Source organism: Carcharhinus amblyrhynchos, chromosome 23, assembly GCF_965287045.1.
Source record: "Carcharhinus amblyrhynchos chromosome 23, sCarAmb.v2.hapA, whole genome shotgun sequence".
In the NCBI taxonomy this organism is placed as follows: domain Eukaryota; kingdom Metazoa; phylum Chordata; class Chondrichthyes; order Carcharhiniformes; family Carcharhinidae; genus Carcharhinus; species Carcharhinus amblyrhynchos.
Genome location: NC_137346.1, coordinates 26,835,705 through 26,855,943, shown reverse-complemented (window position 1 = coordinate 26,855,943; position 20,239 = coordinate 26,835,705). Strand labels below are relative to the sequence as shown.

At 39.7% G+C, this 20,239-nt stretch overlaps 1 protein-coding gene across 1 annotated transcript in view; it reads left to right on the top strand.

Moving 5' to 3' along the window:
• The first annotated feature begins 1,013 nt into the window (after window positions 1-1,013).
• The window catches only part of dhrs11a (dehydrogenase/reductase 11a), a 95,632-nt gene continuing 76,406 nt past the window's right edge, over window positions 1,014-20,239 (top strand). Inside the window, exon 1 of the mRNA XM_080211057.1 lies at window positions 1,014-1,334. Within this exon, the coding sequence (XP_080067183.1) occupies window positions 1,203-1,334 (132 nt within the window). The 5' untranslated portion in view covers window positions 1,014-1,202. The remainder of the gene's footprint in view (window positions 1,335-20,239) is intronic.

The window sequence follows — 20,239 nt, the reverse complement described above, 5'->3', positions numbered from 1 at the left end:
TGCTGCACTGATATGAAATAATATTAACATAATTTTCAGGGTTCACTAATAATAACATTCTCAGTGACAGCTGCAGTTCATCCACTGAGCTGAATTTTTGACTTTTTTTGCAGTTGACAACTATTACTTAGTGTACTGTTCTAATAAAAGATTTAAAAGATTTCCTGAAGGTAAAATAATGCAGATGTTGGAATTTAACAGAAAAATAAAGCGGTTACAAAGACGCAGGAGTTCACCAGTGGAAAGAACAGTCGACATTTTCGACGAACATTTCAGAAACGCAATCTGAATATTATCTGTTGCCTGTACGTACGCTGATTGACTTATATTTGCTGTAGATTTTGTTTTCATGTTCAGGCGCATCCAGGAGATTCTGTTGCGTTGGTTAACCTGTTTAAATTTAACAACCTCCAGAACATTAAACTGCTTTCTAGTACCATGGGGGGAGGAAGCTGACAATGGATCGAGGAGTTTCACGTGTCGCTGTGGCAGGCGAAAAGAGCTCTCTTGACATCTGCACTGAATACCTAAAACTTTAATGTTAGTTTAATTTCGAAAGAAACGTTGCTGAAAATACAGGGAAAGTTGGGAAATATGGTTATTTGGATGTCAGCAGTGAACTGGATTTCCATGTTGTAATTTGTGTATCTCTGTCTTATCTACTCTTATGTATTTGTTGCAGGCTGTTGATGCAATAAGTTTGTAAGGGGATTGCTGTTTTAAGAAATTGCAATTATTTTCAACAAAAATAAAAAATACTTTATTTTCTGGAGCCACATCATGTGAAATCGGAAACATGACACAAACCTGTCTATCAGCGCAGGGACCTGAGTCCTGTTGCAATTCTGCTTACCACCTGACGCGGGGCGGGAGGAGGGGGCCAGTGAGCCTGCACCGCTTTGGCCGCCGGGAGTTGGAGTCCGTCGCTGCGGCGATTCCTCCGGAGGACCAGGCGGGGGCGGACTACAAATCCCGGCGTGCAGAGCACGGTCGCCAGCAGGGACTGGGTTGTTGTTGTTGTGGCGGCGGAGCGGCGTTGGAAGTTGTTCGTTTTTTTTAAACCTCTTCCCCCTCCCACCCCAGTGGCTAAGAGAGGAAGAGGAGGGAAAGATTTCTGCGGGATTTCTGCTGCTTGCTCTTCTTCCCGAACCGAGCGGGAAGGGTTTTGCTTTTAAACAAAAACAAAAAAAAATCTGGGCGACATGGAGCGCTGGAAGGGACGGGTGGCGCTTGTAACCGGCGCCTCGGTGGGGATCGGCGCGGCCATCGCCCGGGCGCTGGTTCAGCACGGCATGAAGGTGGTGGGATGTGCCCGCAGCGTGGACAAAATCGAGGTAGGAGGGGATAGACTGTGTGTGTGTGTGTGTGTGAGAGAGAGTGAGGGGTGGTGGAGGGGAGAGCGAGCAGCCAGGCCTCGGGTGCTGAGCCTTCCCCCTCACCCCCTTTCATAGACAACATTGGAGACAAATCATTTTGTTAGCCAGATCTCTTGTCAGTCTGCAACCATCTTGGCTGGGAAACATGCTGTTGGGGGATTTCTCGGCCGGTTATTTATTTCTGCTGAATCCCTGAAAGAAACTAGAAAATCATCCAACTTGGGGGGAGTCCCCCCCACCCCTTCATACACACAGCTCTGTATGGCCCAATGTCCCCGACGCCAGTGGGGTCAACAATCCCGTGTGTGTGTTTTTTAATATATTTTTTGGCAGATTTCTAACAGGAAAGTCTGGCAGCGTTCCCGCTATCGTGGTACCTGTTGGCTTTCACTATCTATCTATCTATCTATCTCCCTCTCTCTCCTCGATTCAATTTCATCCCACCCTCCCGCTTCCTGCCTGGAAACCTCTCGCCCTCTTGCTTCATCGGCTGTTACTTTCATTAACCGAAAGGAAAAATGCTGGAAAATTTCAACAGGTCTGGGAGCATCTGTAAGGCTGCCAGACTGTCGGGATTTTCCAGCATTTTCTCTTACTTTCATTAGTTTGCTTGGCTTCCCACCACACCGCCTAGCCAGACCTGTATCTGAAAGTCATTTTATTCTGTGTGAGACCCTTCGAAAACGTTCCAACCGACTTGCAAGCGGTGTAAAGGTGACAAACATATTTTGTGTTCGCTTAATGGCATTTCTGGTTAGCAGAAGTTTGACCTAGCTGCCTCTTTTCAGAAAGGTTTTTAGCTTTCATTGGAAAACGTTGGGCTAATCGTTGCAGTTCTGATTAATAATGTGCAATTCATTAAAATGTTAGCCGAAACTAAAAATGCCACGCCAGCAATTGTAAATGTGGGCAAGTGTAGTTGGCTATTTGCTTTTGTAATTGAATTTCGTTTTACAATTGGCTGTCTGCAGCTGATTTGTTGAGTTTAAGTTTAATTGTTTTACTACCCTTTTTTGTAAATTATTTTCCCAGCCCATCCAATGGCTAATTTCTAAAATGTCAGACAACTTGCACTTTTGCCCTGCTCTGCAGTTGTCCTCAGAAGCATTCCAGAGAGTGTGGGTTGAAATGCTTCCTGATTGACTGGCTGCTAGACTGAGCTCTCATTATGAGGAACATAGATGGGAAGAAACATTTCCCCTTAGAGGGGTCAGTAACCAGGGGCATAGCTTTAAGGTTAGGGGCAGGGGATTTGAGGAGAAACCTTTTCATTCAAAGGTGTTGGGAATCTGGAACTCATTTCCTGAGAGGGAACCCTCTCAATATTTAAAAAAAAATTTAGATGAGCACTTGAAAGGCTATGGACCAAGTACTGGAAAATAGGATTAGAATAGATGGGTGCTTGATGCCCAGTACAGACATGATGGGCTGAAGGCCTTCTCTCTGTGTTGTAAAACTGTAAGACTGTCCAGTTATATTAAGAGTTCAAAGCAGTATTTGCCACATAGTTTTCTTATTTATAACTGTGTTTCAGAATTACTGACCAATTTCATGTCTCCTACATTGTACCAATAGAAGCAATAATAAAGTTATCTAAAAAGAATTTGCCAATACCATGTATTGCAGAAATTCAAGTTTCCGCAATTGACAAATTTAGAGGTCAGGGACTGTTGTATTTTGATGCAGTATTTTTTTGCCTGATGGATTTGTACTAATTACAGCTACCAGCCAGGGTTGGAGAGTACATTATGTATACATAAGAAACAAAGATGAATTCTAAGATTTATGTTTGTTTTCACATGGCTGTAGTTTCAAAGACTGCAGTCAAATCTGTTTGCCCAACTGGTGGATTATTTTAATAGCTTTAGTTTGAGGAATGAAATTTTTTTAAGTAGCTATTTTTAAAAATTAAGTGAAAAGGAATTCTTTCATGGAGTAAGTAACTGATTGGTATAAGCCTGGCCTAAGGCTAGTAAAGTGCATGTGCTTCTGTATGAAGTTGGTTTGAGAAGTATTGCCCTATTTAGCTGTTCATGGTGTCCATCTCAAAGACAGCAACGTGGTGTTCTTGGGATTCTTGAAAGTAATGCCGAGGCTTAACACTACGTTGTGAATGACCCAAAGAATGGGTGCAGAAGACAGCATGTTTAAGGAATCTGGCAAGGTTAAGACTACTTGATAATGGTGCCAATTGCTGGATGATAACCTAAGATTCACAACACCAAGTTAAAGCCCAACAGGTTTATTTGGCAGCACTAGCTTTCAGAGCCTCAAGCTCCTTCAGGTGAGTGAGGACTTAGGTTCACAAACAGGACATATAAAGACACAAACTCAGTTATAAATTTAATGTATTATTGGTATTCTCAAATACTGTTAATATTAGCCCCACCCCTTCCCTTCCCCCTCAAGAATGTTGAAATCACATTCTTTGTGCAAATCGAGTTGCTTTGTTCATTATTCAGCAGGTTGAAGGATAACTGATGCTGAATTATTTAATGTTTTTTAACCTGTGGTACATTAATTTAAAGATTGTATTGACAGACTGATTCATCTTCTTATTTCGATGTGCCCTTTGGCAGGAACATTCATTTTTCAAACTGTCCAGTTTGTATGGTTGGGTTTGAAAAATGTGGGTGCAGGCTGACAAAACAACTTTTGATTTATGGATTTTAGAATCAAATAGAGGCAGATTATCTTTGCTGCATGCCAAATATTCTGATTTCCCCAAACTGCCCCAATAATCTTTACTTTACAAATGTTTGTGATTTTTGTAATTTTGAATTCTATAATGCGATGACAGGCTGACTGATTTCAATTTGTGCTCCTTTTTTTTCTGTGGCCAAATGGGAGATTTACAGGCTTCCACTCCATGTTGTAGTTAGTTCTTTCCAAGATGTTTTATGTTCGTCAAACTCCAGACAGTTCCTGTGGTCATTAGTGCACTGAAACTTTGAGCGAACTTCCAACACAGTCTTTGAGAATACCAATGTATTTCTTTTTTAAATCCACTGCAGTTACTGGTCTTGGATAGTTTGAATTTCAGCCAGGCAGAACCATGTTTGTACTGCTTGCCTCCTACCTGAATAGAAATTCTACCTCCTTTTTAGAAGAGAAATGTGAACATGCATGTGCAAAATGATGTGAAAGTTAGCAATCTTATATTATAACAATCATGGAGGGAAGAACCAATTGTTTTTAACATGTAAATAAAATATCCAGGCATCCAATTGTCCTCCCCATGCCAAACAGCTGGCAAATCTGATTTTCATTCCAGGCCACGTCAGCCAGACCAAGTAGTTTGGTACAAAACTGTCCAGAGTTTTGCTCTAGAATCAGTCATACTTTGACTCAGTTTATTCTGTCAATTTGGCATTATTAACCTGAAATTGCTTTGCATCATCTTATACTAGCATTGGAAGCACCCTTTTTCACCTGTGTGCTTGGTGTCAATGATAGGTACATTTTATTCAAGATCCTGGCAATTTTTAATTCATGGGCTTTGGACAGAAGTGGAGACATGTATTTTTGGAGTTAAATTTATTTATTGTGAAATGCAGTACTATGCTGGTCTACTCATCACATTCTCTGACACAGCATTTTTTAAGTGGGGTGAAGATTATCAGTGTGCAGGGCAAAGATTATCAATGTGCAGGTGAAAGAAAGGCTTGAATTTATACAGCACTTTTTAAGAAATCCACAATGTTTTACAGCCATTGTGTTACCTTTAAAATGTAGGTAAGGTGCATTTTGTGCACAGCAAGCTGTGACAAACACTAATGTCAGAAATACAAGCTAATGAATATTTATTAGGGGTTTGGTTGTGGATTAAAAGTTGGACAGAACTTGCCCAATGCTACTGTTCCTCAGTGCCCTGGAATCTTTTTATGTCCACCCGGGAGGTTGATGAAGTCTCAATTTAAAGTCTAATCCAAAAGATGCACCTCTGATAGTACGATACCTTCAGTTTCAGCCTAAATTATGCCCTTAAGTTTCCGGAATGGGTTTTGAATCCTTAGCCTTCTGACCCAGAGCTGAGGGTGCCACGAATTGAATTACAGCTGAGAATCAGAGAGAACACCGTTTCTGGCTTAGTCAGAGCTGACAGCAATAGTCAGAGTTGGCATGTGCCACAGCAGTGGTCAGTGCTGGAGACAGAGGGTGTAAGTGGACAGGGCATTATGGCTACATCAAGAAGAGTGGATATTCTTGGTGCTGCAAGCCAGCAGAAACTTAATTGCAGAATGAAAAGGCAGTTATAGAATTGTGTGGAATTGATATACTTGAGAGCAAGTGCTAGAAATAAGTTATTCTTGGACAATCACACTACAAAATTGTAATATATTAAATACACTAAATGCAAGTTGCTGTTGTAACTAACTCTCAGATGACATAAAGTATCTCTTCTATTCAACAGAAAACATTGCTCTGGAAATCACAAACCTATTCACAATGTAACTATGTTGTCAAAGTTTGTACGACAGTGACCTTGTGCATTTTGTATATTTTCATCAGAGGTAGAGTGGCTGTAGTAAGAGATCAACTATGATAGCAGATTGCATCTGTCTGTCACTGATTTGAACTTTTTTTTAATTAATTGGAGCAATTTTGGATTCTATCTGTCAAATTCTTGACCTTTTAATACTTCTCTCTAATCTGAATGAAGGCATCTGGTTATTTTGAGTGAAGCAGTAACCTATCACCTCTTGGATCAAGATTCAAATTCAGCTCAGACATGGAATGACAGGATCCTCTGCTTGCTACCTATGAAGCTTCATGTGAAACAAGTGTGATGAATCTTGGTCTAATGACTTGTGAGCCTAGGTTATGACAACTTTTGACCTGGAAGTAGTACAGCAAGGAAACTGTAATTTTGTTAAAATATCTGCAGAATTTGCAATTGCTTTTAATGTTTGAAAGAGACTTCTGTTTTGACGTGTTTGCATCGATTGTAAATGGATTAATTGTTGTTTTCTTGAATAATTAAAAAATGCTGATTACCATAGACCTGGAAGCAGTGAAAGGAAATTTAGATACAAAAATGCCATGCAGCCCGATACAAAGAAGTGTGCCAGAGAGAGGATAACAAGATGCCTAAATTGCATCTCTTGGGATGTATGCTACGAACACTGTTGTGAATCTAGCTAAGGTGGTTCTGCTGGCATGTACTGTTCAGGTGATGACTGTTCAAGGCAAGACTGAAGCAGCAGCAGCAGTAAAACTATGCAATTTTAACCCAACACACACACACAGCTCCTTGTAAATATGCCTTTTCTGTTATCCCCTCTTTACACTCTTTTTGTATCTGGCCACGTGACATGGTTGTATCTAAACTTTGTCTCTGTTGGTGAAAGTGACTTGAGGATCGAATCGATTGAGTGGGAAAGTGAGAGATCACTTTGGATTTGCATGTGGTGTCACATCTCTGTGCTGAGAAATGTGAGTTCTTTTGTGATATGAGAAATATCTTTGTTGTATTGACTATTTACAGTGAAACTTGCCTTTTGTTGGAGTATCATTTGTCTGGTAATTTTTGCCTTTTTTAATTCCCATTTAATTTGCATTGGTTCTGATTTGTGTTGAAGTAAAATGTGAAATCTTGCTGGTAATTTCTTAATTTGGGGGTTATTCGGTAAGTTTGGTTATTTATTAAACAGTTTTTTTTCCATGAGAATTGTAACAAAGTCTAATAATAAAAAAATTGACAAAGTGATTGGTATGAGAAATAAAAATTACATTGGTGACTGCATTAAGGAGCTACTCCTGACCTTGAGGCACAGTAGAGGGGTACTTTTAACTCCACATTTGACTGTTCCTCATCTGAGGAAGGAGCAGTGCTCCAAAAGCTTGTGATTCCAAATAAACCTTTTGGACTTTAACTTGCTCTTGTGAGACTACTTACTTGTGCTCACCCCAGTCCAACATTGGCATCTCCACATTTGGCTGTGCTCAACCTAGTTGACACTAGGAATCTGAAATGGGGAGAATTCCTTCCCTTAACTTAGTACAAACATGATGTGGAGCAGTGCTCTGACAGCTTGATACCAAGTAAACAGGTTGGACTTTAACCTGTGTTGTGAGACTTCTTACTTAGCACAAATGTCCTTGATCTTGAGCGTACAAAAATATGTCCGAATCATCACAGCACAAAATGTGCAGTGAATGGAAGTATTATGTTTTTTAATTTCTACAGGAATAAATGTTTAAACTAAATTTGGTATTTTTCAAGTGACTCGCAAAGTTGAATGTAGATCATTGTTTGTCAAATAGAATTCTGTTAATGCATTGTGTGGTTGGCTTTAAAACATACTGTCCAAAATGGCTGTCACCATTCTAATCTGAAAGGTGACTACAATTAGGGTGCCACAGTTGGTTTCTATGTACTGAAACTGTAGATGGTAAATCACCCAGAGCTCCTGTTTTTGATTGCTTTTCTATAAACCTTGTTGGAGAGAGCTTTAGTAGACATCTGGTGAAGGCAGGAGCAAGTTACTTGACAAGCTATGATCAAAAAGCCTGCCAACATTCAATGCGTGGGGTTTTCACCTGAATGACCAAGCTACTCGAAGCAGCAAGGACCTGTGGGTGGGTGAATAGAATCAAGAGATCAGGAAGAAAACATGCCAAGTTCACGTTTTATATCTCTAGATATATAATTATTCTAATCCATCAAAACTGTTATTTTCCCTGTGTCCAATTTCTGATCCAAATGTGTATTATATTCCCTTCAATAAAAAGCAAATGGAGAATTAACCAAATGTAAGTTGACACCAGATATTCTGTATAGCACAGAAGTTTTATTTTCTTCAACCAAATTGATTAGTTTAATTGATTAAAGTGCATGTTGTCTGAAGTTTATGAAAATACTGTTTGAAACACAGCTTCTTACTAAAGTTTATCATTCTATGCTAACCTGGGAATTTGCAATAATTTGATTACTTGTAGGTTAGTTTTCAGTATACCAACACTCCAAATTAATAAAACATATTTAACTTGTTAATATTTGTTCAATAAATCGTTTGTTTGGGGAGGAGCTCCTTCCTCACTCTTTCCATATGGGGTTGAATGATTAAGATATAGTCTACTCTGTCACTTGGCAACAAGTTTCCTGAGTGATCATGTAAGACTGCAGCTTCATAAGAAGGCTGAAGCTGCAGTTTCTTAAATTTACAGAAAAAGCTCTTTACCCTGCTGCTAGTGCATGAGTAAAGTACAAAACTGGTGACAAATTGGCACTCTACAATTTTTTGCAGAGGCCATAATGATGGTTGGTGTGGGAAGTGCAATTCCTGGTATAGGGTATTACATATTGACAACATGAAGACTGGATTCCATAAAAGATTGACTAGTTACGGTGTAGGCATGAATGAGTTTTTTTCTGGTTGGCAAGATAGAATGAGTGCTGTGCCGTTGGGATTAGTACTGGGGCCTCAATTTTTTTACATTTTATATAAATGACTTGGATGAAGATGCCATTGCTAAAATTGCTGATAGCATAAAGGTAGGAAAGTAAGGTGTGAAAAGGATGTAAGGAGATGACAGGGATATAGATAAGTAATTGGGTAGAAATGAGGCAAATGAAAAATAATGTGGCAAATGTAAAATTGTCCATCTTGGTAGAAAAAGCGAAAAAAAAAAAGTATATTCTCTAAATACTGAAGAGATTGGAGAGCTTTGAGATACAGAGGGATCTGGGCGTTCTGGTGCATGAATTACAAAAGGTTACTATGCAGGCACAACAAGTAATTAGGAAAGCTGATACAATGTTATTGTTTAATGTGCAAGGAATTGAATACAGAAGTAGGGAGATTATTCTTCAGTCATACAGGGTGCTAGTGAGACTATGTTTGGAGTATTGTGCACAGTATTGGTCTCCTTATTTAAGGGAAGATGTAAATGTGTTGGAAGCAGATCAGAGAAAGTTTACTGGATTAACCTGGTCTTTTGCAGATAGGTTGGACAAGGCTAGATCTATATCTGCTGGAGTTTAAAATATTAAGAGATGACTTGATTGAAACAGAGGATCCTGAGGGATCTTTATAAGATATACATAGAGAGGATATTTCCTCGTTGCAGTATCCAGAACTAGGGGTCCCTGTTTAAAATTAAGAGGTTCCCCATTTAAGATGGCGATGAGGAGAATTTTTTTTTCTCTGAAGGCTATGAATCTTTGAACTCTGTTTCCAGTGCCTTTTCAAGAATAGATTCTTTGAATATTTTTAAGGCAGCAGTGGATAGATCTTTGATGAGCAAGGGGGTGAAAGATTATTAGGGTTGATGCGGAATATAGAGTTGAGGTTACAATCAGATCAACCATGATCTTATAGAACAGTGGAGCAGGCTCAAATGAACAAGTGGCCTACTGCTGTTCCTAATTCATATGTTTGTATGTTCACACCAATATAACATTCCTGTAGTTCTGTATCTAGTCACCACTGTATCTTGTATAAAAATTGATTTTGACCATGAATGCCAGACTCAGATAAACATTTCTATCTTGCAGTGGCATCCTACACATTTAGGAACACAATTCACTTTACTATAGACATACTTAAAATATAATGCTATAGGTGATGTAATTCTGATATTTAAAGATGACATCAGGGTCGTAGAGAGAAATGGTATAGGTTCTATGGTGAAAAAAGGTTGAATCCATTTGAGTGGAAATCAGAAATGGTAAGAAGAAAAAGCCACTGATTTGGTGGCATGGTCCACAAGCCACCAAATAATATCATGGTAATGTGGACAATGAACAAAGAAATAACTGATGCATGTTTTAAAAAAAAATTATACGGCAGTGATCGTGGGGGATTTTAACCTGCATGTTTGGTCAAAGCAGCCTTGAGGCGTTCATGGAACCTATCATGGATGCATTCTATTGTATACTGTTCAAGGAAAGTACGAGGGAGAAAACTATCCAAGACAGGAATAATTAATAATCTCACAGGGATCCTCTTGGCAGGAGCAAGCACAGTATGGTTAAATTTAAAATGCAGATGGAAGATGAGAAAGTAAAATCCAATGAGTGCCTTGTGCTTAAACAAAGAAGAGAGGGAATTTAATAATAGGAAATGTCGAGACATTGGACAGGTATTTTGTGTCAGCCTTCACAGTGGAAGACAGAAAAAAAAGTCAAAAATTGATGACAAGAGGTCTGACAGGTGAGCACCTAGAAATTATCTTATCACTAAGGAGGTAGTGTTCGGCAAGCTAATGGGGCTAAAGGTAGTCAAGTCTCCTGACCCTGATGGAATGTATCTTAGGGTACTAAAAGAGATGGTGGGGGAAATGAAAAATGTGCTTGTGGTAATTTACCAAAATTCACTGGACTCTGGGGTGGTTCTGGCAGTTTGGAAAACAGCAAATGTGATGGCAATATTTGAAAAAGGAGGTAAATAAAAGGCTGATAACTATAGGCCAGTTAGCTTAACTTCTGTAGTGGGGAAAATGCTTAAATCTATCACCAAGGAAGAAAAAGCGAGACTAGGCAGAGACAGGATGGGTTCATGAAAGGCAAGTCCAGTTTAACTAATTTACTGGAATTCTATGAGCACGGTGGACAATGGAAAACTGGTGGATGTGGTGTATCCGGATTTCCAGAAGTCATTCAACAAGGCTCTGCACAAAAGGCTGCTGCATAAGATAAAGGTGCATTGTGTTACGAGTAATGTATTAGCATGGATAGATGATCGGTTAACTAACAGAAAGCAGAGAGTTGGGACAAATGAGTGTTTTTCTGGTTGGCGATCAGTGACTAGTGATGTGCCTCAGGGATCATCAGTATTGGGACTGCAGTTGTTTACAGTTCACATAGATGATTTGGAGTTGGGGACCAAGTATAGTGTGTCAAAATTCACAGATAAGACTAAGATAAGTGGTGGAGCAATGTGTGCAGAGTTCACTGAAAATCTGCAGAGGGATATAGATAGTTTAAGTGAGTGGACAAGAGTGACAGATGGAATACAGTGTTGGTAAATGTGAAGTCATCCATTTTGGCAGGAATACCAGCATGGACTATTATTTAAATCATAAAAAATTGCAACATGCTGCTGTGCAGAAGGACCTGGGTGGCTCTATGCATGAATCGCAAAAAGTTGGTTTGCAGGTGCAGCAGATAATTAAGAAAGAAAATGAAATTTTGTCCTTCATTGCTAGGGAGATGGAGTTTAAAAATAGGGAGCTTACAGTGCAGCTGTATGATGTGCTGGTGAGGCCTCACCTGGAGTACTGTGTACTGTTTTGGTCTCCTTAATGAGCAAGGATGTACTGGCACTGGAGGAGGTGCAGAGGAGATGCAATGGGTTGATTCTGGTGTTGAGGGGGTTGACTTATGAGGAGGGACTGAGACTATACCCATTGGAATTTAGAAGAATGAGGGGGGACCTTTGTAGAAACATGTACAATTATGAAGGGAAACAATAAAATAGGAAAGAGGTTGTTTTCACCAGCAGGCAAAACTAGAACCAGGGGGCATTGCCTCAAAATAAGGGGGACCAGATTTAGGACTGAGTTGAGGAAGAACTTCTTCACACAAAGGATTGTGAATCTGTGGAATTTCGAGTCCAGTGAACCAGGCAAGGCTATTCCATTGAATATTTTAAGGCAATGATAAATTTTTAAACAGTAAAGGAATTAAGGGTTATGGTGAGTGGGTGGGTAAGTGGAACGGAGTCCACAAAAAGATCAGCCACGATCTTAATGAATGGTGGAGCACGCTTGAAGGGCTAGATGGCCTACTCCTGCTCCTAGTTCTTATGTTTTTATAAAAGTTAAATACAGTAACACTCCATTAAACACATAGCGAATACAAATAATATGCTTTGGTACATACCAAGCAATATGGTGGGCCCAAACAGGAATAGAATCTCCATTCACAGTAAATAGTTAAATAGAAAAATAGCTCCCACAATGGTTTCATTATCACTGGCAGCTGGGGATGGTTGCTGTGTTTAGACGTAGTAACTAGATTTAATTTTTTGAAAGAAACCTCTCAGCAATTTCTTCTTAAATATGCAGATGTTAACTAACCACTCCACTGTACAGTTGCTAAAGGATTTATTTTCAATATAATATGCCTGCGTTGAGCAATCAATAGCTGCTAGTTGATGTAATTGGTGTGAATTCCCTTCCTTCATCTGAAAGCAGTATCCATTTCATACTTTGAGTGCAATGTCATCTAGACTCTTTGGACAGACTCTCTACTCTTTCATTAAAGATTACTGTTGAGAGAAGGGTTGTAGAGAGATGGAATGGTACCATATGCTAGTGTCTATTATGGGGTGCCTAGACCATCTAGTTTCTCTGGATATCAAATTATTGATCTTGGCTGTGCTGTCAAAGGCTGGTGTCAATGAAAAATATAAACATTTCCCAACAATGAAGGAGGGAAAATCATCAGATGAACCACCTTGACTTGTGTTAGCACTCAGATAATGTTCAACAATGGTATTGAAATAATTCTGCAATACATTATTTTCCAATTCTCTTGCCTGGATAATACAGCACTAAAAAGAGAGGGGAACATAGAAACATAATATTTAAAATAATAATGTCAAATACTTGAAACTGTACAATCTCATTCTTTAAATGGAACATTTAAGAAGGTTAATAAATGAAGTTGAACATGGGTAGAAGATTTGCATTCTTAAAGTGGATGTGTAGCACTAAATTGCCCATAGTCTTAGTGTTACAAGGGGAAATTAGCCGCATTTACTTATTCTTTCACAGCTCAGAACTGCGGATAAAAAGGCTGCTTGGACAATAACTTTCTGTATCACAGAGTCTGAAACAAAAGGTGTGCTTTCAGACTGTTTCTTGGTTTCAAATTATCAGCAATAACGTGCTTATGTAGTACATCTAATGTACTGAAATATAAAGAGTTTCATAGAAACATTATAAAGCAAGATTTAGCTTTCGACTGCCAAATGATATTAGGACAGATGATCAGTTTGGTTAGAAGTAGTTTTTAAGAAGTATCTCATATGGGAGAAAGAGATGTAGAGAACTAGAGAGATTTAGAGAGGAAGTTTCAAAGCTTGGGGCATAGGCATTTGAAGGTACCAATGGTGGAGTAATTAAAATTGGGAATGCTCAACAGGGGTTATGGACTTGAAAGGGATTAAAGAGGTAGGGGGAGTTGAAAACAGGAATGGAAATGTTAAAACTAAGGCATTTACTTGATTGGGATTAAATTTAGATCAGTGAGCGTGGGAGTGATGGGTGGGTACGGACATGAGCAGTAGGATTTCAACTGACAAGTAAAGAGGGTGGGCAGGGCATGGCATGCCTATCTGTGCTGTGCTTTATATGCTCTGTCTGAGGCTAGAACTCTCCATTCACCTGACGAAGAGTTTAATCTCAAGCTTGTGAGTTTACTATCAAATAAATCGGTTGGATTTAAACCTGGTGTTGTCAGACTTCTTACTGTGTTTACCCCAGTCCAACGCCGGCATCTCCACATCAGGGCAGCCGGGAATACTTTGGAATAGGCATTTAACGAAGGTATGAATGAGGGTTTTAGCATCAGATGGGCTGTGTAGGGATGGAGTTGTGTTATATTATGGAATTGGACAGTTTTGGGTGATTGTGCAGATAGGTGAACGGAAGCTTGGCTTGGGGTTGAATATGATGCCATAGTTATACACACAATGAAAGTGCTTCATGTTTCACTTCATCAAAATGGATGTGCAAGTAATTGAAAGAATAACCACTTGTAAAATGCAGCCTTTGAAAGAAAAACATATCTCAATGTAAGCCAAAGCACACTGATTTAAAATGGGTATAAGTATTTTATCTATTGTATGAGAATAAAGCATGTTGCCTGAAGGGTTGAGGAACCTTTAAAAAGATGGTTAGTGCCAGAAACTAATTACTTGAAATGCATTCCAGACATTATAAGAGTCTTAGAAGCAAGACTATGAAAGCCATTTGGAGTGAGAAAATGGTAGTGGACCAGATTGCAAATCGATTGAGTTAGGATTGTAAATGGAAGGAGTAATGAAGTGAGATTGGCATTGATTTCTCTGCACAGTTGTAAAGAAGAACCAAGACCAAGCTAGAAATTTTGAAAGCAGGAACTTGGGCATAACAAAAACGAAGTTAGAATTAACCAATTTAGTTTTACAAAGGGCTACATTAAAATATATATTTCGTCGAACCTGGGTGTTGTTGCTTGGGCTGGCATTTTTATTGTCCATCCCTAATTGTCCTCAAGAAGGTGGCAGTGAGGTCCCTTCTTGATGTACTGCAGTCTGTGGTTTTGGTGCAACCACAATGCTGTTTGGGAGGGGTTCCAGGATTTTACAACAGTGGAAGGAAGGAGCAGTGAGAGTGTTCCAAGTCAGGGTGCTGTGAGGTTTAGAGGGGAACTTGCAGATAGTGGTGTTCCCATGCATCTGCAGCCCTCATCCTTCTAGGTGTTAGAGGTTGCAGGTTTAAAAAGTTCTGTCGAAGGAGCCTTGATAAGAACATAAGAAATAGGAGCAGGAGTAGGCCATCTAGCCCCTTGAGCCTGCCCCGCCATTCAATAAGATCATGGCTGATCTGTCGTGTCTCAGTTCCACATTCCCGCCCTCTCCCCATAACTCTTAATCTCCTTGCCTATCAAAAACCTATGAATCCGCGTCTTAAATATATTTAGCGAGGCAGCCTCCACCACTGCAATGGGCAGAGAATTCCAGAGATTCACCACCCTTTGAGTGAAGAAGTTCCTCCTCAACTCCGTTCTAACCCCCCCGCCCATCTTGAGTCTGATGGGTTGCTGCATGCATCTCGTAGATTGGGCTTTTTCAAAGTGAGGGTCGCAATCTGCAGGTGGACGTGGGATGTTGAAAATAAGTTGTTGGGTAAATTCTTGCTGCCCTTTAAACCGATCCTGTTCAAAAAACATGAAATGTTCCATGATCCTGTTTGGGAAAAAAACACATCGGCCATTCTGTTTATAGTGCACGTTTTGTAGAAGACGGTATGACAATAGGACCTCTCAAATGATGACATAGCATGAGGACATGATGTGGAGAAAAATCTTAATATTGCCTGATACAATTCAAGTTACTTGCATTTTATGAACGGAAAAGGTAAGAATTAGGAGAGAGGTGTATTTTTAAATGTACAATAAATCTTATTACTCATAGTCAGTGGACTATGTTTGAGTCTCAAATTTCCTGCCGTTTAGGAAGGCTATAACTTCCGAGTTTGACAAGTATAGTAATTATTTCACAATCCAACTCATTAATTTTCCCCTGTGTGCATAAAATATTTTGCTTTTATATTGATTTCAGAATGAAATCATTTCTGAAAACTATTGAGACATTTTAATTTATAAATATGTTACACTGCATGTGAGAAAGGGTAATTGACACATTAACCACAGACTTCAATGAATGCAGCAAAATGTAGCTATGGATGTGACAAATACCACCCATCAAGGAGGTTTATTGATGGGATGTTAATGGATAATTGGTAACTATTCCAAGTTTCCACCTAAAAGCAGCACGCTGATGTGGAGAACTCTGCATTTTGAAGTGCGTCTAAAATGAGAAACCTGTCTCAAATAAAGGGCAGTCAATTTCTGTGGATGGCTGATGCATTGAATGTGTTGTCTGATTTTTGGATTTTTTTTTACTTTGAATGCTTGTGTTGATAAGAGGAGTTTGAATAATACGGACACTGATTTCCTTTGTGCCGGAATATGGCCCAAATAAATAAAATGGATCTTGAATGGTCTGCCTTGTATTAAATATAATAGTACAGAACGGAAAGATCATATTTCATTACACATCCCATGCGACAGACCATTTGGGTCGCTGGACAAAATGTTGGAAAACACTGTTGTAACTGTGGTGATGAAGGTAGTGGGTATTGAATGTGCTGGATGAGGTAATAAAGTGAGCTGCTTTGTTTTAGCTGGAATCAAGCTTCTTGAGTGTTGTTGGAGCTGCACTCATCCAGGCAAGTAGAGAATATTCCACCATACCCCAATGTGTGCTTTGTAGATGGATGACAAACTCTGGGGAATTAGGAAGTGAGTTTATTCTCTGCAGTTGGAACCATAGAAAAATTATGTGTAGAAAGAGGCCATTCAGCCCAACGTGCCTATGCCAGCCAAAAAAAGGGAAAAAAAGAAACTAGCTACTCATTTTAATCTCACTTCTCAGCACCTGGCCTGTTGATTTTGTAGATTACTACAGCATTTTAGATGCAGATCTATGTTCCTTTTTTCCAATGAGTTGAACATTTCTGTCTTAACCATCAATTTAGGCAGTGAATTCTAGGCACACAAATGCCCTCTAGTAATTGACCCCCTCAGCTAGTGGGAACAAGTCTTTCCTGACTCTCGTATCTACAACCCTCATTATTTTGCACACCAGACTCTGACCAGCTCCTGTGGTGACAGTATTTATTTGGCTGGTCCAGTTTAGTTTCTGTTCAGTGGTAACTCCCAAGATGTTGTTGGGGGAATTCGGTGATAATAATGCCATTGAATGTTATGGGTAGGTGGTTAGCTTTTCTTGTTGGAAATGGTAATTTCCTGGTATTTGCATTGCATGTATATTACTTAACCACTCACCATCCCAAGCTTGAATGTTGTCCAGTTCTTGCTGCATAGGGGCATGAATGATGTTGAACACTATGCAATCATCAGCGACCGGCCCCACTTCTGGACTAGAAGGAAGGTAATTGAAACAGCTGATCAACACTGAAATCAATGATCATGGGGACAGTAGGGCCAGGGAGCGAAAGGGCTCTTGTGATACTGTTTCTGGGCCTCTCACCTACTTTCCCCTAGCATCCTTTGGGTGACCAGAATTGAGAATCATGGTCACAGTGGGATTAAATTATTTTACATAGATTTAACAAAACACACCCAGAACAGTTTGAAGTCAGAACAGCTTTCCAGAACATCAGGAAGAGAGTCTGGTCAAGTCATCAACAGCAGATTCTCTACTCGAGGAAGACAAGAAAAGCCTTGCTTTCAGCTAAGCAGCAGAATCTCCAAAACCAGGGAGAGAGAGATGCACTTCTTTTCAGTTTGATGCTGATAGTCAAACAAAAAATGAAACTTAAATTTCATTAGGACAGGAAAAAACACTGCCCGGAACACATGACTTGCTAACCAGTCTTCCTCCAAATGAGAGTCACAAAAAAAACTGAGTAAAAGTAAACAATCCCATTTAAGCCACTGAAGTAGCAATTAAAGGACTTCTCCAGACATCCTGGCAACAATAAAAGCATCAGAGAACATGATTTTTTAAAAAAAATCCTCAAAGGTACATGAACATCACACAGACAATAGGAGTGCAAATCCAAAGAAATCTGAAATATAAACCAAAATGTTAGAAATGCTCAGCAGGTCTGGAAGCATGTGTGGAGTTAGAAACAGAATCGATGCTTCAGGTCCCTCAGGATTATGACCTGCATTAGTCCTGCTGTATGGTCACTGGCTTCTGTTTCTCTCACTGACACAGTAAGAAGTATGACAACACCAGGTTTAAGTCCAACCGATTTATTTGATAGTAAACTCACAAGCTTTCGAGGTTCCCCTCTTTGTCAGATGAATGAAGAGCTCTGGCCTTAGAGCATATAAAGCACAGACAGTTTACAGATGACTGATTAGAATGCGAATCTTTACGCCTAACCTCATATTCAAGTCTTAAAGTGGCTAACAATGTGAGTGGAAGGAGCACTGAGCACAAGTTAAAGTAATGTGTATTGTCTCCAGACAGTACAGTAAGTGAGGTTTTACAAACCCAGGCAAGTCATGGGGGTTACAGATAATGCGACATGAGCCCAAGATCCCTGTTGAGACCATCCTCGTGTGTGGAACTTGGCTATCAGTCTCTGCTCAGTGACTCTGCACTGTCGTGTCATGAATGCCTCCTTGGAGAATGCTTACCCGAAAGTCAGAGGCCGAAATACCTGTGTAGCAGGCTCAATGGACTGCGTGACCTCAGAGGAATTAAAAGATATCAGGGGTGGCATGTTGTTGTCGTCGTTGTTGTCGTCGTCGTATGAAATAAATTGTGAAAGTACTGGTAACGCCATTTTTGGAGAGAAAAAAATGAAGAAGCTGATCTGTGCTGCATTTGGTAAGCAGATTTGTTTCCATTCCTTTATGACCTTATATTTTGGTTCAATACTCAACCAAAACCCTGCACGTATTTCCAGCTGTTGGACCTGCCGCGAGACTGAGAGCTGGCCAGCTGGGCTGTACCGTTGCCAGCTACAAAAGTGAACGCTAAAGGAATTGCTTATCTTCAGTGATCTTATCAGCCACAGAGGAATGCTGAATTTTAAAACGAGCCAAGTCTGCATGTTTCTGTGTTACTCCTGCCAGTGAATGGACCATGATAGGATGCAACATTAGACACCCATTTCAAATTATTCAGCAGTCTTCAATATCTGTTGTGAGTTGTGACCAATGTAAGAATTGTTCACTATGGTGGATGTTTGAGGTTCTATAGTAAATTTTAAAAATATATGCTTGTAGAGCACAAACATGATGTAGCTCACTTTTAAGGGGAATAGTTGAAAAAGAAAATTATGAAAAACACTTAGCAGTCCCCTCTTATCTGAACATTTGGTGAACTGTTAGTCCACTGCCGTGAATTTGTCTGAATTTTTTTCTCTCCTTGAGTTTTATGAATATAGTGTATAAAGCAGTTGCAAAACTGTACAACAGTTTTATTTGTAATGTACGTAATTAAGTGAAGTAGGCTGCTGATGTGGCTCTCATCCTTTTGAAGTATAGCAAAAGGCAACAGCTTTCACAGTCTCAGAAAATATCAGTGAAGCTGATCAATCTGCTTAGTAACTGCAGTACAAGTCAGTTTCTTTATTGCTCAATTTTTCTCTGTGGTATTACCAGTATCAGCTCGTTTGTTATTTCAGATAATGCCCGAAGCGCCATCTCTGACATCTTTCAATTCTTTTGAGGTCAGATGCTTCAATGCTGATGTCACTGACTCTGATATTCCACTGACTCTTTAGAGCACTGACCAGTTAATGGCTAACATCTTTAAACCTCTGCCTGTACCTTGGATAGCTGCTTCAATTTAGCCAGCACCATATTTGTTTAATAAAGTTTGCATTTCACTTGAACTGTTGACACTTGAAGATTAACCAGAAATTCTTTTAATTCTCAAACACCTGGTCTATTCTTGTTTGCAGGAGTTTGGCACCATGTATATTAGTGTCTCTCATTGGAATGACACTGGCTGCTAATGTTCAGTGTCTCTTTCTCTCAAATATTTGGAGTTAGGATGTGCAAGTATACCATTGTTTGAAACAATAGCACGGGAAGATTACAGGAATTGTTTGTGTAAGATATGTTAGTGATTAGAATTGGATAATGTTTTGTTTTTAGACAGAGGGGGAATTGTCCTGGTACTTTGAATGTATCCCTTGATCAACGGGAGGAATGGTGGTCAAATTGTAATCCCTCCTAATCCACAGCCTAGAAGGCAGAACGCTCCCTCCCAGGTAATGTCGCTTACAAGTTGACGTTGCGAGAAACATAAGGGAAGTCTTAAGAAATTTTATATCCCTCTTTGCAAGAAACTATGCAGTCTGTGCTATGGGCTGCTTTGAGTAACCTGATGTGGATGTGCCGGCATTGGACTGGGATAAACACAGTAAAAAGTCTGACAACACCAGGTTTTAGTCCAACCGATTTATTTGATAGTAAACTCACAAGCTTTCGAGGTTTCCCTCTTCATCAGGTGAATGGCCATTCGCCTGACGAAGAGGGAAACCTTGAAAGCTTGTGCGTTTACTATCAAATAAATCGGTTGGACTAAAACCTGGCGTTGTCAGACTTTTTATTGAGTAACCTGACCAGGCTACAGTCCAAGACATTAACCCACATG